General features: G+C 52.2%; 1 protein-coding gene across 5 annotated transcripts in view; it reads left to right on the forward strand.

The window, feature by feature from the left end:
• Positions 1–258: 258 nt before the first annotated feature.
• Positions 259–25257, forward strand: part of Pik3cd (phosphatidylinositol-4,5-bisphosphate 3-kinase catalytic subunit delta) — a 33880-nt gene continuing 8881 nt past the window's right edge. Inside the window, exons 1-9 of one of the 5 annotated variants that reach the window (XM_070037301.1) lie at positions 259–292; positions 3323–3440; positions 17415–17587; positions 19207–19435; positions 19513–19742; positions 20695–20874; positions 21397–21546; positions 21854–21943; positions 23750–23971. In XM_070037301.1, coding sequence (XP_069893402.1) covers positions 17447–17587; positions 19207–19435; positions 19513–19742; positions 20695–20874; positions 21397–21546; positions 21854–21943; positions 23750–23971 — 1242 coding nt within the window. In that variant the 5' untranslated portion in view covers positions 259–292; positions 3323–3440; positions 17415–17446. Of the gene's footprint in view, positions 293–3322; positions 3441–3712; positions 3836–17414; positions 17588–19206; positions 19436–19512; positions 19743–20694; positions 20875–21375; positions 21547–21853; positions 21944–23749; positions 23976–25257 lie in introns of those variants that run through there. The other 4 variants (XM_070037299.1, XM_070037300.1, XM_070037302.1 and 1 more) reach the window with 4 other exon arrangements.

Genomic DNA, 25257 nt, shown 5'->3' on the forward strand with positions numbered 1-25257 from the left:
GTGCCGCTGCGCTCTGGGCCCTGGCCCCGCCCCTCCGCGACGCCCCGCCCCCCGCGACGCCCCGCCCCTCCGCGACGCCCCGCCCCCAGGCCCGCCCGCGCCCCAGATGTTGCGCTCCGCCCCGGCCGCGCCCCTCGCCTGCCCGCCGGCCCACACCTCCGGCTGCCTGTCCTCGCCCGGCCGGCTCCCGTGCAGCGGCGGGCGTCCTCCGGTCACTCCAGGACCCGCCCGCCGCGTCCCCTGGGCAACCGTCTCCAGGGAGACCGAGCCCCGCCCCTGGCACCGACACCGGGTACGCAGCCCACCTGCGCGGGCGTCTGCGGGGTCCCAGTGCGGGGCGCCCCCCACCGCGCGCAGACGCCCGGCACCGCCCCGCGCTGGGCTTTGTCAGCCCGGGGCCGGGGTGGGCGGCCATTGGGGGTCGGGGCGCGCGGGGTCCAGGGAGGGGCAGGTCCCGAGCCGACAGCACGCGCACACACGCGCGCACACGCGCACACGCGCCGAGGGCGAGGCTGGGGAGCCCGCCGGGGAGTGTCCGGCGGGGGCTGTGGGGCGCAGCCGCTCCCTGCCGGCCCGCATCCTTTTGTGCTTTCCGGAAGGCGGAGTCGGGGTGCCGGGGTGCCGGGGTGCCGCCCTTGGCGGGACGGAGCGGCCCCGGGGCTCCGCCGCGTGCCTGTGAGAGCCCGAGCCGCCCCGCGCGCCCTCCCGCCCCGCGCGCCCCGATTCCCACCCCGCGCCCCGCCCGAGCGCCGCCTCCCAGGCTCTGCCCGGGAACCGGGCGCGGAGGAGGCCGCCCACACCGGTGCCGGCCGGCGCCTCCGCCGCCCGCCCCCGGCGGTGACTTCTCCCGGCCCGGGCCGCCCCGCGCCGCCCCGCCCCGCGCTCCCTCCTCGGGGCTCCATTACGCGGTCCCGGCATCTTCCTGTTTGTTCTCATCCCCGTCCACCCCGCTTTGCTCGCGCTCGCTAGTGGGCAGGGGAAGTTATCTCTTGGTCCTCCGGCCGGCAGTGCCCCGGGAAGCCCTGGCCCGTGCCGCCTCCTGTGGCCCGGGCGGGGACCGCGAGCATCTTCCCGGAGCCCGCGGCCCCGGCCCGCGCGTGGGTCCTGGGAGATGTGCTCCGGTAGCAATGCATTCGCAGTGCGTGCGAGGCCGGCTGTTTCTGGTGTTGTCTTGTCTCGTGGAGAAGCCGGTAGTTTAGGGTTTCTGCTTCTCAAGAGCTCACGTAGGGGCTTCCAGGCCCCACCCAGTGTGGAGGTCAGGGGTGGGAGTGGAGCTGGTGGCGGAGCTGTCTGTCCGGCCTGGAGCTCTGCTGTCTTTTCTCCCCTTTCCTCAGGGTCATTTTGGTTTTCGGAGCGCAGGGAGGTCGGGGAGGAAAGCTCTGCTGCCCCCAGCAGGGCCTCCCACCCGCTGTCCTTTGCTGTTCATCTCCAGAGCCGCACAGGGGATCAAGCTAACTTCATGAAGTTCCTCTCTGTAGCCATTGAATAGAATTCGAACCCAGGCATGGTGGAGAGCAAAAAGCCAAACAAAACCAACAAGCAGCTCTAAAACTCCACTGTGCGACCCTGTTGCAGGCTCTGGAAGTTTACTTTAGTGCCACCAAAGAGAGCTGAGGGTGGCACTGACGAAGGTGGTTAGGAGGGCCCAAGAAAACACTGCGGATTGGATTCTATAGCAAGAGAAACAAGCCTGAGGCTGCCACTTTTTTGTGTATATATCATTACTAGGACTTGAACTCAGGTGCTGTCCCTTTTTTACACTCAGGGTTGGTACTCTACCACTTGAGCCACAGCTCTATATATGGATTTTTTTTTTTGGCATGGGGTTTGAACTCTGGGCCTGGGCACTATCCCTCAGCTCTTCAGCTCAAGCCACAGCACCACGTCTGGTTTTCTGCTGGTTCACTGGAGATAAGAGTCTTATGGACTTTCCTGCCTGGGCTGGCTTTGAACTGTAATCCTCAGATCTCAGCTTCCTGAGTAGCTAGGATAACAGGTGTGAGCCACTGACACCTGACAACATATTGGTTTTGCTGGCTAATTGGAGATACGAGTCTCACAGACATTCCTGTCTTCAAACCAGGATCTTCAGATCTCAGCCTTTTGAGTGTTAGGATTACAGGTGTAGGAACCACTATCAACCAGTTACTTTTTCTTTTTCTTTCCCTTTTTTTTTTTTTTTTTTTTTTTGTCAGTCATGGGTCTTGAACTCTGGGCCCAGGCACTGTCCCTGAGCTCTTCAGCTCTTCAGTGTTCTACCACTTGAGCCACAGTGCCACATCTAGTTTTCTGGTGGTTAATTGGAGATAAGAGTCTCACAGACTTTCCTGCTGGTTTGAACGTGATATTCAGATCTCAGCCTCCTGAGTAGCTAGAATTACAGATGTGAGCCACCTGGTGTTTGAACTCAGGGCCTTACAGTTTGTGTCCTTTTGTGTTCTTTTTTAATTTTTTATTGTTTTGGCTGGTTGAGGGGCTTTAACTCTGGGCCTGTGCACTGTCCCTGAGCTCTTCAGCTCAAGGCAAGTGCTCTACCACTTGAGCCATAGTGCCATGTCCAGTTTTCTGGTGGTTTATTGGAAATGAGTCTCATGGATGTTCCTGCCCAGGATGGCTTTGAACCCCGATCCTCAGATCTCAGTCTCCTGAGTAGCTAGGATTACAGGTGTGAGCCACTGGTGCCCGGCCCACACTTTTTTTTTTTTTTTTCTTGGTGCGGTCATGGGGCCTGAACTCTGGGCCTGGATGCTCTCCCTCAGCTCTTCAACTCAAGGCTAGTGCTCGAGCCACAGTGCCACTTCCAGTTTTTTTCTTTTTTGCTTATGTGGTTCTGAGGAATCGAACCCAAAGCCTCATGCATGCAAGGCAAGCACTCTACCACTGAGCCACCTTCCCAGCCCCCACACTATCTTTTTAAGTGGGGCTTCCAACTATGATCTTCTTGTGTATACCTCTTAAGTAGCTAGAATTACAGGTGTGAGCCACTGTGCCCAGCCAGCTGTCACTTTTCTGCCTGCCTGCCTGCCTGCCTGCTTTCTTTCCTTCCTTCCTTCTTTCCTTCCTTCCTTCCTTCCTTCCTTCCTTCCTTCCTTCCTTCCTTCCTTCCTTCCTTCCTTCCTTCCTTCCTTCCCTTTTTTTGTCAGAGACCAGGACTCAAACTTTAAGTCCCTGACGCTTTCGCTCATTAGCTGGCACTCGACCAATTGAGTCATGCTTTGAACTCCTAGCTGTCACTGTTGTGTTAACACCATGTAAGAGAACACACAGTTTCTGAAACTTTCTTGTTTTCTAAAACATTTTTCTTCTCTTTCTTTTACTTCAGACACATCAGGAACTCAGAGTCAGGAAAGGGTGGGATGCAGCTCACTGATGCCAGAGCACATTAATCTGCCGGCCAGAGTGGCTTTTGCTGGCTGCCTCCCGTGGCCCATCCCAGAGAGGTAGGTTGGAGGAGGGAGTAGTATTAGGGAGGGGAGAAGAAAGAATGCTTTGCTGCTAGGTTAAGAATCTGGAGAAAACCCACAGTTTCCAACTCTGGCCCAAAGAGGACTTCTCCAGAGAGCTAGGAAGGCTGGAGGAAGAGAATGGGGGCAGAGGATACGGCTCAGTGCCGAGCTCTAAAGTAGCAGGCACCAGGCCCTGGCTTCCCTCCCCAGCTCCAGAGAAAGAGATACTGAGAAAATGAGAATCAGCACATTCGTGCTACGAGAGACCAACAAGGAAGTCAACCAGAGCTCAGCCAGCCTCCCGAGGGCGGCTGCTCTCTGGGGAAGAGGAGATGGCTCTGGCATTACAGATGTGAGATGAGCCTCCAATGGCTGGCCGGCAGGGCTTGGTAAGCAGTGAGTGTGTCAATAATCTATGCGCTCCTTTTTCGCTTCATTAGTGAAAGTCAAGTGCTTTTGTTCTGTTTTTGCTGGTCCTGCAGCTTCAGTTCAGAGCCTGGGCACTGTCACTGAGATTTTTAAAAAAAAAATTTTGCCAGTCCTGTGGCTTGAACTCAAGGTCTGGGCACTGTCCCTGAGCTTCTTTTGCTCAAGGTTAGTGCTATACCACTTGAGCCACAGTGCCATTTCCGGCTTTTTTTGTGCATGTGGTACTGAAGAATTGGACCCAGGGCCTCATGCATGCTAGGTAAGCACTCTACCACTAAGCCACATCCCAGCCTGCATTGTTTTTTTGTTTTTTGTTTTAATGGTTATTATAAAGGGATGGACAGAAGGGCGACAGTTACATAAGTCAAGTAAAAAGTACATTTCTTTTTCTTTTTCTTTTTTTTCTGGGGTCCAGTCGTAGTCTGAACTTTGGGCCTGGGCACTGTCCCTCAGCTCTTCAGCTCAAGGCTAGCGCTCTACCACTTGAGCCACAGCGCCACTTCCGGCTTTTTTCTTTTTGCTTATGTGGTGCTGAGGAATCAAACCCAGGGCCTCAGGCATGCAAGGCAAGCGCTCTACCACTGAGCCACCTTCCCAGCCCATACATTTCTTTTTCTTTCTTTCTGTCGGTCATGGTGCTTGAACCCTGGGCCTGGGTGCTGTCCCTGAGCTCCTCAGCTCAAGGAGAGTGCTCTACCACTTGAGCCACAGCGCCACTTCCAGTTTTCTGGTGGTCTCATGGACTTTACTGCCCAGGCTGGCTTTGAACCATGATCCTCAGATCTCAGCCTCCTGAGTAGCTGGGATTACAGGTGTGAGCCACCAGCGCTCAACAAGAGCACATTTCTTTCTGGACGGTGTCGTCCTTTCCCTCCCTCCCTCCCAGTTTTTCCCTCCTGTCCCCACCTACAAGTTGTACAGTTAGTAGCACTGCTGCATTTGTTCGCGCTTCACTCTGCCTCCTCTCACCCTCCCAAAGCCAGAGAAACAAACAAAGAAGACAAAAAGAAAGGAAATAGTAACAAAGGGAAAAAAACACCCTCTTGTTTCTGTTTCCTGGAGTTCATTTAGATCGATATCATTTCATATGATCAGATGCACATAGCATTGCACCTCTGGGTTCCTCCCTAAGCGCATCCTCCTTTGGTCTCACTGCGTGTGGATGCCTAGAGTCCTGTGTAATTCTTCATGACCCAGTGCATTTTAGATCTAGCTTCTGCATATGAGAGAAAACATGCATTGTTTGTCTCTCTGAGCTTGGTTTGCTTCACTTAACATGATTTGTTCTAGGCCCATCCGTTCCCTACTAATGACATAATATCCCTGCCAACATTTGTTATCCTAATCCATGATGTTGGCCAATCTAGCTGGGTGAGATGGAATCTGAGTTGTTTTGCTCTGCATTTCCTTTATGGCTAGGGATGATGAGCATTTCCTCCTGTGTTTCTTTGCCGTTCTCACCTCTTCTTCTGAGAGGTCTCCCCTTAGCTCCCTTGCCCATTTAGTGATTGCTTTATTAGCTTGGGGAGGGATTAGTTTCTTGGGTTTTTTTGTTTGTTTGTTTGTTTTGGTGTCGTTGTTGGTAGTGGTAGTCATAGGCCAGGTCATGGGCCTGGGCGCTGTCCCTCAGCTCTTCAGCTCAAGGCTAGTGCTCTACCACTTGAGCCACAGCACCGTTCTGGCTTTTTCTGCTTATGTGGTACTGAGGAATCCAACCCAGGGCCTCATGCATGTAAGGCAAGCACTCTACCGCTAAGCCACCTTCCCAGCCCCAGGGTTAGTTTCTTAAGCTCCTTGTATATATTGAATATTAGGCCTTTGTTGTATACATTGCCAGTAAAGATCTCCCAGTCTGGTAGCTGTCTTTTTGTTGTTGTTGTTGTGTTGGTTGTGGGGCTTGAACTCAGCCTGGGCGCTGTCCCTGCACTCTTCAGCTCAAGGCAAGCACTCTACCGCGTGAGCCACAGCACCACTTCCAGTTTTCTAGTGGTTTATTGGAGGTAAGAGTCTCACGATCTTTCCTGCCTGGGCTGGCTTTGAACATGATCCTCAGATCTCAGCTTCCTGAGTAGCTAGGATTACAGGTGTGAGCCACTGGTGCCTGGCATGGCTCTCTTTTTAGTTTAGTAACTAGATGTAAAATTTAGTAACTAAATGGAATTCCATTTGTCAAGTCTTTCTCCCAACTGCTATGCCCCTAGGACTCTTCAAAAAGTTTCTGCCTATGCCTATGAGTTCCAGTGTTTCTCCTACTCCCTCTTGCAGTAATTTTAAAGATTGGGGTCTAGCCGGGCGCTGGTGGCTCACGCCTGTAATCCTAGCTACTCAGGAGGCTGAGATCTGAGGATCGCGGTTCAAAGCCAGCCCGGGCAGGAGAGACCGTGAGACTGCTATCTCCAATAAACCACCAGAAAACCGGAAGTGACACTGTAGCTCAAGTGGTAGAGCGCTCGCCTTGAGCTGAAGAGCTGAGGGACAGCGCCCAGGCCCAGAGTTCAAGCCCCACGACCGACCAAAAAAAAAAAAAAAAAGATTGGGGTCTGATGTTGAGGTTTTTGAGTTGAGATTAGTACATGGTGATAAACAGGGATCCACTTTTAGTTTTCTTCATATGGATATCCAGTTTTCCCAATACCAATTATGGAAGAAGCTACCTTTTTTTGTTCCCCATTGTGTATCTTTGGCTCCCTTATAAATATCAGATAACTGTAAATATATGGTTTTATTTCTGGGTCTTAGTCTAGCCTGTTCCATTGGTCCCATGGTCTATTTTGGGGCCAAACCAAGCTGTTTTTGTTATCATGGCTCTGTTGTAGAGCTTGAGGTCTGGGATTGTGATATCACCAGCACTGCTTTCCCCCACCTCCCCAGAATTGCTTTGGCTATTCTAAGTCTTTTATTGTTCTATATGAATTTTTGGATTGTTTTTTCTATTTCAATAAGAACTTCATTGGGATTTTGATTTGGATTGCATTAAGTTTGTAGATAATTTTTGGCAGTTATGGCCATTTTTACACTGTTAATTATACTTGTCTGTGAATGTGGAAAGTCTTCCCATTTCCTGATGTCACCTTTGATTTCTTTCTCCAACTTTTACAGTTGTCACTATAAAGGTCTTTTGCTTCTTTGGTTAAGTTTATTCCTAGATTTTTTTTTGAGGCTATTGCAAATGGCGTTGTTTTCCTGTTTTCCCTCTCTGCTTGCATGGTGTTTGTGTGCAGAAATGCTACTGATTTTTGTGGATTGATTTTGTATCCTGCTACATTGCCAAAGTTATCTCAAAGCTTGGGAATGGAGTCTCTTGGATCCTTTAGATATAAGATCATGTCACCTGCAAATAGGGATATAAATGACTTCCTTTTTCCCCTACGTGAGTCCCTTTTATATCTTTTTCTTGCCTACTGCTCTGGCTAGGAATTCCAGAACCATATAGAAGAGGAGTGGAGAGAGTGGGTATCCTTGCTTTGTTTCTGAAAATGGAACCCAGGCCCTTGCTCATGCTAGCCAGTTGCTTTATCTGCCACTGAGTTACATCTCCAGACTCTACAAGTTCATTTCCTAAGACATTAAAAGTTGCAAATCATGCTAGCACTGGTGGCTCACATCTGTAATCTTAGCTACTCAGGAGGCTGAGGTCTGAGAATCACAGTTCAAAGTCAGCCAGGGCAGGAAAGTCCCATGAGACTCTTATCTCCAATAAATCACCAGAAAACCGGAAGTGGTGTTGTGGCTCAAGTGGTAGAGCGCCCGCCTTGAGCTGAAGGACAGCTCAGAATTCAAGCCCCACATGGAAAAAACAAGTTGCAAATCAGGAAATATCAGCATTATTCTGTTATTTAGATATGTAAAGATACTCAGAAATAACAGAAATTTACTACAAGTTGTATGTATAGAAGGGAAGTCTGGAGGCTGCTATTTTCTATGAGTTTTAATATTGTTTGTTTTGTTTTGTTTTGTGGGAATGAGGGTTGAACTCAGGGCCTCAAACTTTCTAGGCAAGTATTCTTTTTTTTTTTCTATCTAGGCAAGTATTCTAACCGCTGAGCCAGGCTTCCAGCCTTAATATCTTTCCTAGGCTGGCTTCAAATGTATACTCTCCCCTCCTCTGCTTCCCAACTTGCTGAGGACAGATGTGATTACCACCATGTCCACTAAACTTTAGATTTAATTGATTTGTTAAATAATATGCCTGCATAATTTACATAGAAAGTAAATTTAAAGTTATTACATTCATATTCATCAATAATATAACTTTTTTGTTTTTTTCCTATGCTTTCTGATGTAAGCATGTCCCAATCATTGTAAGCACATTTTTATTATCACTATAAAGATGGTATATAGAGGGGTTACCATTACATAAATTGGGTGATAAGTACACTTCTTTTTTTTTTATGTTAGCCCTCTAAGCACATTTTTTTTTTTTTTTTGCTAGTCCTGAGTCCTGGGCACTGTCCCATAGTTTATTTTTACTCAAGGCTAGCACCCTACCACTTGAGCCACAGCCCCAATTCTGGCTTTTTCTGTGTATGTGGTACTGAGGAATCGAACCCAGGGCTTCATGCATGCTGGGCAAACACTCTACCACTAAGCCACATCCCCAGCCTCTAAACACATTTTTATCTCACCTAGTGTTCATTGTAGTGTTGTGTGGTATGTACAGGTATTATTATTTTTAAAGTTATTTTTTATTATCCTAGAAGAGTTGTATTGGGTGCCAGTGGCTCATGCATGTATATCCTAGCTACTCAGGAGATTAAGATTTAAGAATCACAGTTCAAAGCCAGCCTGGGCAGGAAAGTCCATGAGACTCTTCTCTAAGAAGCTAGGAGCAACAAGTCAGGAGTCAAGCTGTGGTTTAAGTGGCCTTGAGCAAAAAAGCTCAGGGACAACACCCAGGCTCTGAGTTCAAATCCTGGCACAAAAATAAATAGATAAATGGATAAATCTCACATATCAGTACAGTGCCTCAGTCCCAGCCAGGAGGACAAGCCTGTTAGCCAGCCTCAGAAGCGCGCTGCATGCTGGCAGGAAGGCTGGTCTTGGCACTCTGGTGTGTTTGTCAGTCTTTGAAGAAACTCCATCACCAGCCAGAGGAGCTGTTCTCCATCTGGGTGTGAGCAACAATCGCCAGCTGGGAACACCCCCTGTAAAGGGAGATGAGGGGTCCCAGCAGAGACCCCAAGCTGTTACACAGCCATTCCGTGGCTTGTATGGCCAGCCGGTGGGGGCCGAGGGGCCTGAGCCCCATCCTGTGTTGCTGCTTCTCTGGTATATTTTGCTCAAGGCCAGTGCTCTACTGCTTGAGCCATCTCCACCTCCACTTTCAGTGTTTTGCTTTGTGTGTGTGTGTGTGTGTGTGTGTGTGTGTGTGTGTGTGTGTTGGTCATGGGTCTTGAACTCTGAGCCTGAACGCTGTCCCTGAGCTCTTTTTTTCTTTTTTGGGGGTCCAGTCGTGGGGCCTGAACTCGTGAGGCCTGAACTCTGGGCCTGGGCGCTGTCCCTCAGCTCTTCAGCTCAAGGCTAGCGTTCTACCACTTGAGCCATAGCACTACTTCTGGCTTTTTTTTCCTGCTTATGTGGTGCTGAGGAATTGAACTCAGGACCTCATGCATGCAAGGCAAGTGCTTTACCACTGAGCCACCTTCCCAGCCCATCCCTGAGCTCTTTAGCTCAAGGCTAGTGCTCTGCCACTTGAGCCACAGCGCCATTTTTGGTTTTCGGGAGGTTTATTGGAGATAAGAGTCTCACGGACTTTCCTGCCTAGCCTGGCTTTGAACCACGATCCTCAGATCTCAGCCTCCTGAGTAGTTAGAATGACAGGCCTGAGCCACAGCACCTGCCTTTTTAGAGACTCTTTGTGTGACTGACTTCAGCACTGACAGACAAGCTGAGTCTCTAGGTTCTAGAAGCCTGGGAGCCCAGGACTTGTTCATACTCCCTTCAGGACGGCCTCACTGACCTCTGCCCGGCTCTCTGTCCCCGCCTCTACTCTTGCCTGCTGACCTTCCGCTGTCTCACCCCGGCTTCCAGGGCCTTGGCAACTGGATTCACGCTTGCTGTGGTCTTCCTCTTTATTTCTTCTTTTCCTCCTCCTTCTCCTCCTCTTCCTCTTCTTCCTCCTCTTCCTTCTTTTCCCCCTCCTCCTCTTCCTTTGCCTCCTCCTCCTCCTTTCCCTCTTGCTCCTTTTCTTCCTCTTCTTTTTCTCCTTCTCCTTCTCCTCTTCCTCCTTTTCCTCTCCTTTTTCTCCTTCTCTTCTACCTCCTCTTCTTCTTCTTCTTCCTTCTTCATCTTGTCTGGCACCAGCCCTTACCCTTTTTATGCTCAAGGCTGTCATTCTACCACTTGAGCCACACCCCCACTTCCAGCTTTTTGCTGGTTAATTAGAGCTAGGAGTCTCAGCTTTGTCTGCTCAGGCTGCCTGTATGAACGATGGCGCTTAGATCTCAGCCTCCTGATGGATTACAGGTGTGAGCCGGCAGCACCTGGCAATAATGAAAGTGTGAACTTGGTTTCCGGGGTTGGACTGGGTGCTTGGAGTGAGCTTAGCTCGCACACTCAGCCGCTGTCCGGCCGCCACCCAGCCTGGCCCTCGCTGTTCTAAAGTCCCTGCTCACCCCACCGACCTTCACACCGTGTCCCCTCTGTCCCAGCAGCAGTGGCCATCGCTGGTGGCTTCTAGAGTGGTGACCCCTCCTGCCCAGCTCTGTAGCCCCTCTGGCTCTCACCCTGGAGTCCCCCTCCTCACAGGTCTCCCGGCCCTTAACCCCCCACTCCCCGCAGGTGGGGCCTTTTCTGGCTTAGTCTCTGTTGGGCCGGTCTCCCCTGTGGGCTGTGAGCTCCTTCGGGACAGTTTCCACTCCATTCCCAGCACCCCCTGCAAGTCCTAGCACCTAGCTGGGCTCCATAAATATCAGTGGAGTGAACAGATAGCTCAGAATGAATGATGTGTTTAAACAATCAAATCGAGTCACTCTTGATGACGTCACCATACCACACCACAAGCTCTTGCGTTAGATTCTGAAGCAGGGACTTGGTGCCCTGAACCCTTGTACAATCTGATCATCTGGTTCACTCAGATTTCCAAGCTTGGGCCAGAGGGTCTACAATCTGTGGTGTGGGGGTAGGTGAGGGGGCAGAAGCGAGGCCTTCACAGCCAGTGGGGCCCCCTCCCACCCAGCGGATCACAGGAACTAACCACATCCATATGCAGCACCCAGGCTTGCACTCACCACGTAGTTGAGCTGTTTTCCTATTCATTTCTCTGTTCTTGAGTTCTGTCCCTACAAGCAGAAAATGGTTCTGGCAGCTACTGGGTAGAGCATCTGTCTTTTCTGGTACCCAGAAAGAAGTCACATGTCAAAAAAAAATCATCAGGGCTGGGAAGGTGGCTCAGTGGTAGAGCACTTGCCTGGCATGCATGAGGCCCTGGGTTCGATTCCTCAGCACCACATAAGCAGAAAAAGCCGGAAGTGGCGCTGTGGCTCAAGTGGTAGAACGCTAGCCTTGAGCTGAAGAGCTGAGGGACAGCACCCAGACCCAGAGTTCAAGCTCCATGACTGACACTCCCCCCACCCCAAAAGAAAATCATCAAGGGCTGGGAAGGTGGCTCAGTGCCCAGGTCCTAAGTTCAAACCCCAGGACTGGCAAAAAAAAATCATCAAACTGTTTTGAAGCTGGACATGGTGACCCCAGCACTCATGAGACTGGGCAGGTGGATCCTGAGTTCAAAGTCAGCATAGACTATAGAGAGAGAAATGCTGTCCCCAAAACAAAGAAGGACTAGAGAGAGAGAGAAATGCTGTCTCAAAAATGAAGAAGGACTATAGGTTTGTCCTGTGTTTGAAATCATGAGCATTTGGGGGGGGGGACAATTGTGGGGCTTGAACTCTGGGCCCAGGCTGGCTTTGAACGCGATCCTCAGATCTCAGCCTTCTGAGTAGCTAGGATTTCAGGCATGAACCACTGGCACAGGCATGAGCATGTTTTTTTTGTTCCAAATTTTATGCTTGTGAGATCCATTTATCTATCTCTCTATCTCTCTATCATCTATCTATTTATGTATCTGATCTCAGGGCCTTATACTGTCAGTTGGCTTTCTTGCTCTTGGCTGGTGCTCTACCACTTGAGCCACACCTCCAGTCCAGCATTATGCTGGTTATTTGGAAATGGAGTCTAGTGGACTTTTAGCTGCCTTCCCAACTGAGATCCACCAGATCTCAGCCTCTTGAGTAACTAATATTATAAGCATGAGCCACCAGTGACTGGTTCTATGAGACTTATTTATATGGTTATATGGATTTGTAGATTATGCACCATGTTGCATTCCAACGTTTCACTGGGAATGGAAAACAATTTAATTTTCCATCCTATGCTGATATACACTAGAGAAGGTTCCAATCTGGGGCTGTTGTGAATGGTGCTTCTATAAACCCTTTCCCAATTGTGTTTTAGTCCATGTCTATGCTCCATGCCTGGAGAGATTTGCTGGTACCAGGGCACAGGAGTGAATTAGTATAGTATATCTTATAGATTGCATGGACCAATTTGCATTCTTTTTTTTTCTTCCTGTGCTTGAACTTAGGGTCTAGATGCTGTCCCTAAGTTTTTTTCATTCAAGGCTGGTACTCTATCACTTGAGCACAGCTCCATTTCTGGCTCTTTTACTAGTTAATTGGAGCTAAGAGTCTCATGGACTTTCCTACCCAACCTGGTTTCAAACTGAGCTCCTCTAACCTCAGCCTCCTGAATAGCTAGGGTTAGAGATCCTGGCCCAATTTGCGTGTGTGTGTGTGTGTGTGTGTGTGTGTGTGTGTGTGTGTGTGTGTGTGTGTGTGTGTGTGTGTGTGTGTGTGTGTGTGTGTGTGTGTGTGTGTGTGTGTGTGTATTGTTTTGCCAGTCCTGGGGCTTGAACTCAGGGCCTGAGCACTGTCTCTGAGCTGTTTTTTGCTCAAGGCTAGCACTACCACTTGAGTTACAGTGCCACTTCCAGCTTTTTCTGTGTGTGTGATGCTGAGGAATCAAACCCAGGGCTTTATGCATGCTAGCAAGCATTCTACCACTGAGCCACCTTCCCAGCCTGTGTGTGTGTGTGTAATTTCATTGTTATGATTAGGGTATTGTACAGAGGGCTTACCATTTCATAAGCCTGGTAATGAGTGCATTTCTTTTTTTGGCCAATGACAACCCTTCCTTTGCTTTCCAATTTGCATTTCTGAGACAAAATGGAAGTCCGGTCCTACTGGAAGGTGCTGGATGTCCGCTTCCCTAAGGACAAGGCACAGTGCATGCGCTGTAAGTGGGGGGCCAGAAAGAGGGCAGGAGCCCCTCCCTCCTGTCCCTTTGCATCGGTGATGCGCGGCCTCCTCAGCCATGTCCAGCCCCGCAAGTGGCCGCTCAGGCGCCGCCCCCAGCAGTCAGCAAGGTTTGGCCCCGCCCTTCTCGGAAAGAGGGCTCCACGGAGGATGTGGTTTTACACTCTGAGGAAGTGGCTGAAGCTGCCGTGGCCTGGGTGGGCGAGGCGACGCGGGGTGACACAGGGTGACTCAGGGTGATGCTCGGCTCGGCGTGCTCGTGCACAGGAGGCTGGGTGAAACGCCGTGAGGCTCGGGGATGCACGGGGACGCTCGACGATGCCCAGAGATGCCTGGTGCCGCTCGATGATGCCCAGAGGTGCATAGTGATGCGCAGTGATGCACATTGAGGCTCGGTGATGCCCAGTTGGATGGTGAGGCTCGGTGATGCACAGTAATGCACAGTGAGGCTCGGTGGTGTATGGTGAGGCTCGGTGATGCACAGTAATGCACAGTGAGGCTCGGTGGTGTATGGTGAGGCTCGGTGATGCACAGTAATGCACAGTGAGGCTCGGTGGTGTATGGTGAGGCTTGGTGGTGCACAGTGAGGCTCGGTGGTGCACAGTGAGGCTCAGATTCTGCTGTTCAGAGCAGCAGCCGGTGAGGGCGGGCCCGGCCTGTTGCCAGGGCACCCAGAGGACACCTCTCAGTGGAAGTGCATTCTTATGACTATGACAAGACACTTGGGCTCAGCAGAATGCGACCTTCCATTAAGTACAAAAGCTTTTATTTTTATTTTGTGCTAGGTTTATAGCACGCATGTTGCTCATGCCTGGTAAACATGTGCTCTGCCACTGACACCCCAGCCCGGGTGTGTGTTCCGCATGGCTAGCAAAGCATGAAAATGAAAGAAAAAGCCAGTTGTAGTGATGCATGCCTGTAATTCCAGTACTTGGGAGACAGAGGTAGGAGGTTATCAAATCAAGGCCAGCAAAGACTACATGAGACATACCTTAAAAAAAAAAAAAAAGAGCCAGGTGCTCGGGCTCAAGCCTATAGATCCTCGCTACTCAGGAGGCTGTAGATCTGAGGATCAAAGTTAGAAGCCAGCCTGGGCAGGAAGTATGTGAGACTTTTCTCTCCACGTAACCACCAAAAAGCCAGAAGTAGAACTGGCTCTAGTGATAAGCTCCAGCCTTGAGCAGAAAAGCCAAGAGTTCCTGAGTTCAGGCCCTAGTACCGGCACTTAAAAAAAAATACTGTGGTCAAGCACGGTGGCTCATGCCTGTAATCCTAGCTACTTGGGAGGCTGAGAATAGGAGGGTAGCAGTTTGAGGCCAGCTCAGGCAGAAGAGTTCACAAGAGCCTGGGCACGATGGTACACACTTGTTATACTAAGTTACACGCTACACGGGAGACTCAGATGGGGAGGTGCATCGTCCCAGGTTTTCCCAGGTAGCAAAGTTTGAGAGACTGTCCCTGTGAAGGGAGCATGGATGCAGTGGGGTATGCCTTCTATCCCAGCAGTGACAGGAAGCCCAGCGGAGCAGACCACAGTCCAGGCATGTGCTGGACAGGAAGCAAGACCCTATTTTTAAAATAACCAGAAAAAATGGGGCTGGGGGTGTACCTCAGCAGTAACAGAGTGCTGCTTCGCAAGCGTGAGGCCCTGAGCTTGAACTCCAGGACCACAAAGAAGGAAGGGAGGGAGGGAAGGAAGGAGGGAGGAAGGGAAGGAGAGAGGGAAGAGGAAGGGGAAGGGGAAGGGAAGAGAAGGAAATGAAAGGGACAAGTTTGTTGGCTGCATCAACATTAAAAAAACTTTAGTTTACCAGAAAAAACCCATAAACAAGAGTGAAAAGATGGGGCAGACAAAGAAAGGGCATTCCCAGATTTTAACCCACGGAGGGATGGGGTGTGGAAGAGAAAGATAAATCCCTCATCAGAAAATGGGCCAAGGCCACAAACGGGCTATTTGCCGAGGCTTACTGTTTGGCAGATACTCATGGAAATGCAAATGAAAATATCAGCCAAATTGGAAACAAAAGAGTAAGCGTGAGCGTGTCGCTGGCTGAGGAAGGAGAGATGGAGCCTGGTTAGCAGGGTGTGATCGTTAGGGGCTCCACTGTGTGAAGAACAATTTAATGCTAGTTAGTAAAGCAGATGATGTGGTTGTACCAGTCCGATTATACCCATGTGATTTAAAAAAACAAAACAAAACATGGGTAACTGTAATTGAGGAATTTATTTTAAGGAATGGAATATTAAAACAATATTTAATTTACATTAATTTAGTTGGGTGTTGGCAGCTCATACCTATAATTTTAGCTATTCAGGAGGCTGAGGCCTGGAGGATCCTGGTTGGAGGCCAGCCCAGGCAGAAAAGTTCTTTACACTCCATCTCTCAAATAATCAGCAAAAAGCCAGGTCAGAGGTATGGCTTAGCTGGTAGAGCTATAGCCAGACAAGCACAGGCCCTGAGTTCAAACACTAGTACTGCAAAAGGAAATTCAATTTATTATTATTTTAAACTTCAAAATTGATACATGATTACTAGAAGAGTGTTGAAACAGCCAGAGTCTGAGAACCTGCTTATTACCTATGCTTCTAAATCAAACTGAAAAGCTACCAACGAAAATGCAATGTAGTCCACACCCGAATTCACAATCAATATCAAAAGGAGTAAATAAAGTATCTCATTACTAATTTTCCCATTCATTGCACATGAGAACGACCATCTTTTGGGCATATTGAGTTAGCAAAAGATACCAACATTTCACTTTGCCTGCTGCTTTTCCCTGGTTTGCTTTTGTTTGGTTTTGGTAATACTGGGGATTGTGTTGGCATAACTGGAGCTCTACCAGTTGAATCATGCCTCTAGTCTGGATTGTGATCCTCCTATTTACACTTCCCAGCTTCCCAGCTGGCTGGGATGGCAGGCACACACCACCATGCCCAGATTTTCTTTTATGCTGGTCGAGATGTAGTTATCTTGAGATTTTTGCCCAGGCTGGTTCCTTTGTTGACCTCCCAGGAAGCTAGGATGGCAGGCCCAAGTTTGCCATCCTCCCCCTCCGATAGGTCAGGAAAGCCCAGCAGACTTTCTTTCTTTCTGTCTGTCTTTCTTTCTTTCTATAGGTCATGGGGCTTGAACTCGGGGCCTGTACGCTGTCCCTCAGCGATTCAGCTCAAGGATAGCGCCTTACCACTTGAGCCACAGCACCACTTCCAGCATTTTTCTGCTTATGTGGTGCTGAGGAATCGAACCCAGGGCCTCATGCATACAAGGCAAGCACTCTACCACTGAGCCACATTTCCCAGCCCCCATGAGACTTTCATCTCCAATTAAACCACCAAAAATGTGGGAGTGGAGGTGTGGCTCTGGTAGTAGAGCACCAGCGTTGAGCAGAAAAGCTAAGGGACAGTGTCTGGCCCTGAGTTCAAGCCTTAGTAGTGGCATGAAAAAAAATTACAAATTGTTCATGTGTAAATAATTAGCATAATAAAAGTATAGAAAACATGCATAGATGCTGGGCGCCAGTGGCTCACACCTGTAATCCTACTCAGGAGGCTGAGATCTGAGGATCTTGGTTCAAAGCCAGCCCAGGCAAGAAAGTCCATGAGACTCTTATCTTCCATAAACCACCAGAAAACCAGAAGTGGCGCTGTGGCTCAAGTGGTAGAGCACTTGCCTTGAGCTGAAGAGCTGAGGGACAGCGCCCAGGCCCAGAGTTCAAGCCCTACAAGAAAACATGCATAGGAGTATAAACAAGCAGATTCCAGATGGTGACAAGAAGGGGAAGTGGGAGGTGAGGGGGGTGTGGTGGCTGGAGGATGGGGTGCCACACTCTTTGAATCACTTTGGTAGTGTTTCTGTGGCTTACTGTGGGGTCAGGAGGCTGATGGGAAGTGGGAATGAGTCAGATATTCACCCAATTGTTACCTGGTCAAAGCCATTGTCAAACCCATGGATTCCTGATTAGAAACTTTGGACGCTCTGCAGCGTTGGTCCGCACGGCCTCCTTGCCTTCTCTGGTCTGCTCCTGCTGGTGGCTGGGATGTATTCTCTCCCGTGTGCCCATCTGTTCCTAGGGTGTCTCTGCCTCTGGTGAGAGGCAGTCGGAACCACACAGTAGCCGGGTGTGGTAGGAGCCACAAGCTACCTGGGCAGGAGGAGGCCCGGATGCAGAGACATAGATTCCAGCTCACTCTCCCCCCTCCCCCGCCCCGTGCCTCCCCCCTTCTTCAGGACAGCCGGCCTGTGAGGAGTGACGGGGCAGGATGTCTCCTGGGGTTGACTGTCCCATGGAATTCTGGACCAAGGAGGAGAATCAGAGCGTGGTGGTGGACTTCCTGCTGCCCACCGGGGTCTACCTGAACTTCCCAGTGTCCCGCAATGCCAACCTCAGCACCATCAAGCAGGTATGGCCTCTACCCAAGTCTGGAGTTCAGAGAAAAGACAGACAGACATCATTTCTCAGACCTGCGAGTTCTTACATGGGAATTTGTGTGTGTGGGGGTGCTGGTTCTGGGGCTTGAACTCAGGGCCTAAGATCTGTCCCTTAGCTTTTTCACTCAAAGTTAGCTAGAACTCTTGCCACTGGAGCCACAGCTCTACTTCTGGCATTTCGGTGGTTAATTGGAGATGAGGCTCATGGACTTTTCTGCTTGGCCTGACTTCAGACTGTGATCCTCAGGTCTCAGCCTCCTGAGTAGCTGGGATGACAGGCGTGAGCCACTGGAGCCTGGCTTCGATGCGAATTTTAGAATCTGTAAAGTACCCAAGAAGAATCATTTTTCAACTTGGTTAAGCTCCACAAGTTCTTCTGAATTCAGCTTCCACTATTTTTTTTTTTTTTTTTTGGTCAGTTGGGGGGCTTAACTTTGGGCCTGGGCGCTGACCCTGTGCTCTTTGGCTCAAGGCAAGTGCTCTACCACTTGAGCCACAGCACCACTTCTGGTTTTCTGGTGGTTTATGGTAGATAAGAGTCTTACAGACTTTCCTGCCTAGACTGGCTTTGAACCGAGATCCTCAGATCTCAGCCTCCTGAGTAGCTAGGATGACAGGTGGAAGCCAGCGGCGCCCGGCTTCAGCTTCCACTTTAACAGTGTGCATTCCCTCCCGCTGGATGGCTACCGTACTGGCTACTGGACAAGATGGTAGTAGAGAGGGTGGCTCTCACCCACCACTGCGCAGTCCTTCCATGGCCACTGATGAGCCGTGCAGTCCTTTGCTTTAGAAATGTCACCATGAGCCAGGCTCCAGCGGCTCATACCTGTCATCCTAGCTACTCAGGAGGCTGAGACCTGAGGATCGAGGTTCAAAGCCAGCTGAGGCAGCAAAGTCCATAGACTTTTTTTTTTTTTCTTTTGCCAGTCCTGGGACTTGAACTCAGAGTGTGGGCACTGTCCCTGAACTGCTCTTTTCAGGGCTAGCACTCTACCACTTGAGCCACAGCTCCCCTTCTGGCTTTTTCTGTGTATGTGGTACTGAGGAATCGAACTTGGGGCTTCAAGCATGCTAGGCAAGCACTCGACCACTGAGCCACATTCCCAGCCTGGCCATGAGACTCTTAAAAGTCTGGGAGACTCTCATCTCCAATTAATCACCAGAAAACCAAAAGTGGAGTTTTGGCTCAGGTAGTAGAGTACTAGGTTTGAGAAAAAGAAAAAGAAAGAAAGAAAGAAAGAAAGAAAGAAAGAAAGAAAGAAAGAAAGAAAGAAAGAAAGAAAGAAAGAAAGAAAGAGAAAGAAAGAAAGAAAGAGAAAAGAAAAAAAAGAGAAGAAAAGCAAGGACAGCACCCAGACCCTGAGTTCAAGTCCCAGGACTGGCACAAAAGATAGATGCACCCCTGAGAATCCGTTGGGGGGACACCTGGCATCCGTGCCCCTGCTCTGTGTAGGACACAGGTTCGGATCTCAGCACATGCAGGGCCCGGGCAGGAAGCCTGCTGACCGCGAGGCCGCACCCTCGGGGCCTGGCTCGCCCCCTGCGCCCGGGCACTGGGGCCGGCGGCACTGACCCGGCCTGTCCCCGCCAGGTGCTGTGGCACCATGCCCAGTATGAGCCGTTCTTCCACATGCTCAGCGACCCCGAGGCCTACGTGTTCACCTGCGTCAACCAGACGGCGGAGCAGCAGGAGCTGGAGGACGAGCAGCGGCGGCTGTGCGACGTGCAGCCCTTCCTGCCCGTGCTGCGCCTGGTGGCGCGGGAGGGCAACCGTGTGAAGAAGCTCATCAACTCGCAGATCAGCCTGCTCATCGGCAAAGGTACCCCGCAGCCCGCCCCGCTGTGCAGCCCCCCCCCCCGCCGGCCTCTGTGCTCACCCCTCGGCCTCATCCTGCAGGCCTCCACGAGTTTGACTCCCTGCGGGACCCAGAGGTGAACGACTTCCGGGTGAAGATGCGCCAGTTCTGCGAGGAGGCGGCGGTGCACCGCCAGCAGCTGGGCTGGGAGGCCTGGCTGCAGTACAGCTTCCCCCTGCAGCTGGAGCCCTCGTCCAGGAGCTGGGGGGCTGGCTCCCCAAGGACCCCCAACCGGACCCTGCTGGTTAATGTCAAGTTCGAGGGCAGTGAGGTGAGCCTGGGCTCCGGTCCCGGCTGCTGTGCCCTAGACCATGCCCATTAGCTTCTTTTGCTCAAGCCTAGCACTCTGCCTCTTGAGCCACAGCCAATTCCAGTGCTACTTATTGGAGATAAGAGTCTCGTGGAGGGGCTGGGAAGGTGGCTCAGTGGTAGAGCGCTTGCCTTGCATTCATGAGGCCCTGGATTCAATTCCTCACCACCACACACACAGGAAAAGCTGGAAGTGGTGCTGTGGTAGAGTGCTTAAGAGCGCTCAAGTGGTAGAGTGCTAGCCTTGAGCTGAAGAGCTGAGGGACAGCGCCCAGGCCCAGAGTTCAGGCCCAAGACCGACAAAAACCACCCAAACAAGAGTCTCATGGACTTTTTTTTGCCTAGGCTGGCTTTGAACCACGATCTTCATACCTCAGCCTCCTGAGTAGCTAGGACTACAAGCATGAGTCACTGGTGCCCAGCAAATCTACTTTTTTTTTTTTTTTGCCAGTCTTGGGGCTTGAACTCAGGACCTGGGCACTGTCTCTGAGCTTCTTTTGCTGAAGGCTAGTGCTCTACCACTTAAGCCACAGCGCCACCTCTGGCTTTTTTCTGTGCATGTGGTACTGAGGAATCGAACCTACGGCTTCATGCATGCTAGGCAAGCGCTCTACCACTAAGCCACCTCCCCAGCCCAAACCTGCCTTCTTGTCAGGAGCATCCGATGGCATCTGCCCTCCCCAGGCCTGCAGAGGGCGAAGCCAAATGTCCCACAGGGCGAGTTTGACAAGGCAGATGGGCGCAGTGCCCTCCACCATTGGTCCATGAGGTCGCAGGACCAGCATTTAGGTGTGGGCTATGAGTCTCCGGCGCCAGCTGGTGCTTCCCCCATGCAGCTGGGGTTCAGGGCGGGCTGCGCCCCAGGTGCTGAGGAGGCCTGCGGGGCACAGGACTGACCCTCCCTCTCTCCCCAGGAAAGCTTCACCTTCCAGGTGTCCAGCAAAGACAAGCCCGTGGCGCTGATGGCCTGTGCGCTCCGGAAGAAGGCCACGGTGTTCCGGCAGCGCCTGGCGGAGCGGCCCGAGGACTACGCGCTGCGGGTGAACGGGAAGCACGAGTACCTGTACGGCAGCTACGCCCTCTGCCAGTTCCAGGTGAGGCGGGCCTGGCCCCCTCCATCCTCCACTCCATCCTCCACCTGGACACAGCGAGGAGGGGGAGGGGGTGGAGCTGTCTTTTGGGGCTCTCTTGAGTCTGACCAGCCAGGTCTTGGGGATCACTGTGAAGAGCGAGTCAGGCACCAGTGGTGGCTCCTGTCTACAATCCGAGCTACTCAGGGGGCTGAGAGGAAGATCCTGGCTCACTACCAGCTCAGGCAGGAAAACCTGTAAGACGCTTATCTCTAATTAAACATCAAAAAGCCAGAAGTGGCGCTATGGCTCAGTGGTAGAGCACCTGCCTTGAGCCAAACAAAGCTCAGGGACAGTGCCCAGGCCCTGAGTTCAAGCCCTAGGACCAGCGCGCACACACACACACACACACACACACACATACACACACACACACACACACACAGTCCTCTTGCTGGGTGTGCGGGTAGGAGAGGTCGGGGCTCCTCGCAAGGCCCCGGATAGGAAGTCCCGCCGCATGGGCAGCTCACCCTGCACCCCCTCCAGTACGTCTGCAGCTGCCTGCACAGTGGACGGACCCCCCACCTGACCATGGTCCACTCCTCCACCATCCTCGCCATGCGGGATGAGCAAAGCAACCCCACCCCCCAGGTTCAGAAACCACGCACCAAGCCGCCCCCCATTCCCGCGAAGAAGGTGAGACAGGTGTTCCCCTCCCCGGCCCTCCCCTCCTGGGGTCTTGCTGCTACTGGGCAGCGCTCCAGGACGGCCCCAAGTCCAGGGGCCCTTGGTCAGTCCGTGTAGAGACGCGGCGCTTTGGGAAGGGTGGCCATCTTCGCAGATGCGCGGGTGCCAGGCCCTGTCTGCAGCCTCGTCACTGGACGTTCTCCGCAGATTCTGGGGCGTAGGGGGCCCTGGGCACGTGCAGGGCAGGTTATCTGGAGGAGGATGCTGTTGGGGACAAGTGTTGGGGTCACGTCACAAGCCCTGCTCCTGCCCCCAGCCTTCCTCGGTGTCGCTGTGGTCGCTGGAGCAGGCGTTCTGCGTGGAGCTGGTCCAGGGCAGCAAAGTGAATGCAGACGAGAGGATGAAGGTAGGTAGGAGCTGTGGGCCGGGCGGGGCCCGTGGTTTTCTGCATAAACAATGTGTTTGTAGGCTGGAGGGGCAGGCAGGGGAGCAAGAGGGAGAAGGTGTCCCACGAAGAAAGCCACCTGACCACATTACCCAGTGTCCCCCGCGTGGAGCGGCTGTGAGCCGCTGCAAAACAGGAAGAGGGGAGGGGAGCGGCCCGGCCTGCCCAGGCTGATTCGTGGAAACCAGGATGAGTTGATTTCTGAGTATTTGACTTTGGTGGAGGTTGTGGGGGTGAAGGAGGTATGAGACACGAGGAGGGGATGCTCCAGCCAGGCCAGGGTGTTCTCAGCAGACACCCAAAAATGCTTGCAGCTGGAGGGGATGCATGGCCTGTCCCCGGGGCGGGGGTGGGGTGGGGGCAGAGCCCCCTCTGGGTTGTGAGGACAATCTGGCAGCTTATAACACTGTTGCACTTCCATATACCCCAGGGCACAACTACCTGGCAGGGGTGGAGTGTGTGTGTGTGTGTGTGTGTGTGTGTGTGTGTACACACCAGTTTTGGGGCTTATACTCAGGTCCTGGGTGCTGTCTCTGAGCTTTTGCACTCAAGGCTGGCTCTTTGAGCCACTTTGAGCCACAGCTCCATTTCTGGCTTTTTGGTGGTTCTCCAAAGGGAGATAAGAGTCTCAGGGAGGGCTGGCTCAGTGGTAGAGCACTTGCCTTGCATGCATGAGGCCCTGGGTTCGATTCCTCAGCACCACATAAGCAGAAAAAGCCAGAAGTGACGCTGTGGCTCAAGTGGTAGAGCACTAGCCTTCAGCTGAAGAGTTGAGGGACAGAGCCCAGGCCCAGAGTTCAGGCCCCACGTCCAGCAAAAAAAAAAAAAGTCTCAGGGACTTTCCTGCCTAGGCTGGCTATGAACCTTGATCCTCAGATCTCAGCCTCCTGAGTAGCTAGGATTACAAATGTGAGCCACTAACACCTGGCTGCTACGTGTATAGACTTGCTGTCTTGCTGTATAGATGTGCTGTCTGGGTCCACAGACAGTCAAGCTCTTGCCTGGTCACGTTCTTAGACCTGAACTCAGGATCTAGGCGCTGTCTCTGAGCTTCTTTTGATTGAGGCCAGTGTTCTACCACTTAAGCCACAGCTCTACATTCAGTAGTTGAATGGAGACAAGAGTCTCACAGACTTTCCTGCCCAGACTGGCTTCAAACTACAATCCTCAGATCTCAACCTGGGCCATCTGGGCCCAGCCTGGTCACTTCGGGTTGGGATGATGTTACAAGCTGGCCAGGGCTGGGCAGGCCTGGGAGACATGGGTCGGGTGGAAGAGGCGCTGCTGCGGCTGGGCAGGGCAGCGAAAACCCTCCTTACCCATGCTGGGTGCGGGGAGACCCCAAGAAGAGGGAGCTGGAGGGGGTTTGAGCCAGAAGGGCGCCTACAGTCACCCAACCTGAATGAGGAAAGCGATCGCAGGTCTGAGATGGGGTTACCCGCATTCCACTACAGTGGCTCCCCGCTTTGACACCTGGCCAGCTCTCATCCACAGCCCATGGGCTTTGCTGGACCACCTTCTTCCATGTAGGAATTTGGGATCCAGACCCCTGTGAGAACAAGGGCATTTGAAGGGCGAGAGGCATGGCTCAAGTGGTAGAGCATCTGCCTAACAAGTGCAAGGCTCTGAATTCAAACCCGTCCATCCCCCCCCCCCAATAGTATGAGGCTATTTGAGGAAGGGATTCACTCATGGGTGGGACCTGAGAGGAGAGGGGCCCAGGGCCTCGGCCCCATCGCCTCGTCTCCCCCCAACCCCCGCCCCCAGCTGGTGGTTCAGGCGGGGCTCTTCCACGGCAACGAGATGTTGTGCAAAACGGTGTCGAGCTCCGAGGTGAGCGTGTGCTCGGAGCCCGTGTGGCAGCAGCGGCTGGAGTTTGACATCAGCGTGTGTGACCTGCCCCGCATGGCCCGCCTCTGCTTCGCGCTCTACGCCGTGGTGGAGAAGACCAAGAAGGCTCGCTCCACCAAGAAGAAGTCCAAGAAGGCGGTAGGTAGGGCTGGCCGGGAAGGGGCTACGCCTCACACCCGCGGCCCCAGGACAGGGCTTCCGCCAGGACAGCCTCCACCGCCCCCCCCCCCCAGCACCCCTGCCCATCTGCAACCTGCTGTCTTGCTCTGCTTGAATAGTAAGTCCTGAGCAGGCTGACCCAGGGCGGGGCCTGTGGTGTCCCAGAACAGCTTCCGGTGTCTTCAGGGCAGTTGGGCCTCAGCGAGTGGCCATCTATGGAAACTGTGGCTGAATGGTTTTTTTTTTTTTCTTTTTTTTGGTCGGTCATGAGGCTTGAACTCTGGGCCTGGGCGCTGTCCCTCAGCTCTTCAGCTCAAGACTACTGTTCTACCACTTGAGCTATAGCACCACTTCCGGTTTTCTGGTGGTTTATTGGAGATAAGAGTCTCACGGACTTTCCTGCCTCAGCTGCCTTTACACCGCGATCCTCAGATCTCAGCCTCCTGAGTAGCTAGAATGACAGGCGTGAGCCCCTGCCGCTGGGCTGTGGCTGAATCTTGAGTCATCAGGCCCAGGGCATGCCTGGCCCCTTGGCCCTTGTGACTCATGCCAAGTGAGCTGCGCCAACACAGCGGCTGGGGGAGCTGGTTCAGGACCTTCTCTAGCAGCCAGGAGCAGGAAAGCAGGCAATTGCTGAAGGGGCCTTGCTGGCTTCATCATTGGGACCACAACAAGAAAGAGGAATCAAAGCCAGAACTATACTGGTGGCTCATGCCTGTAATCCCAGCTGCTCAGCAGGCTAACATGAGGATCTCAAGCTGGGCCTGGTGGCTCATGCCTATAATCCTTTCAGGAGGCTGAGACTTAAGGATCATGGTTCAAAGCCAGCCCGGGTAGGAAAGTCTGTGAAAATTAACGGCCAGAAAACCGCAGGTGGCACTGTGGTTCAAGTGGTAGAGTGCCAGTCTTGAGCTGAAGAGCTGAAGGACAGCGCCCAGGCCCAGAGTTCAAGTCCAATGACCCACAAAAAATATTTTTTAAAATAATATATATGGGGCTCCCAGTTCCAAGCCAGCCTGGACAGGAAAGGCCGTGAGACTCTTAGCTTTAATTAATCAGCACAAACTCAGAAGTGGAAGTGTGATTCAAATGCTACGGTGCCAGCCTTGCATGAAAGAATAAACAAATGAGGGACAGTGCCTAGGCCTTGAGTTCAAACCTTTGTACTGGCATAAAAAAAGGAAGGAAGGGGGGAGGGAGGGAGGGAGGGAGGGAGTCAGTGGGTCGTCCCTCTCCCTGGGGGCTCAGTAGGGACCCCGGAGGAT

Source organism: Dipodomys merriami, unplaced genomic scaffold (genome assembly GCF_024711535.1).
Source record: "Dipodomys merriami isolate MVZ:Mamm:240054 unplaced genomic scaffold, mDipMer1.0.p SCAF_28, whole genome shotgun sequence".
Classification (NCBI taxonomy): Eukaryota; Metazoa; Chordata; class Mammalia; order Rodentia; family Heteromyidae; genus Dipodomys; species Dipodomys merriami.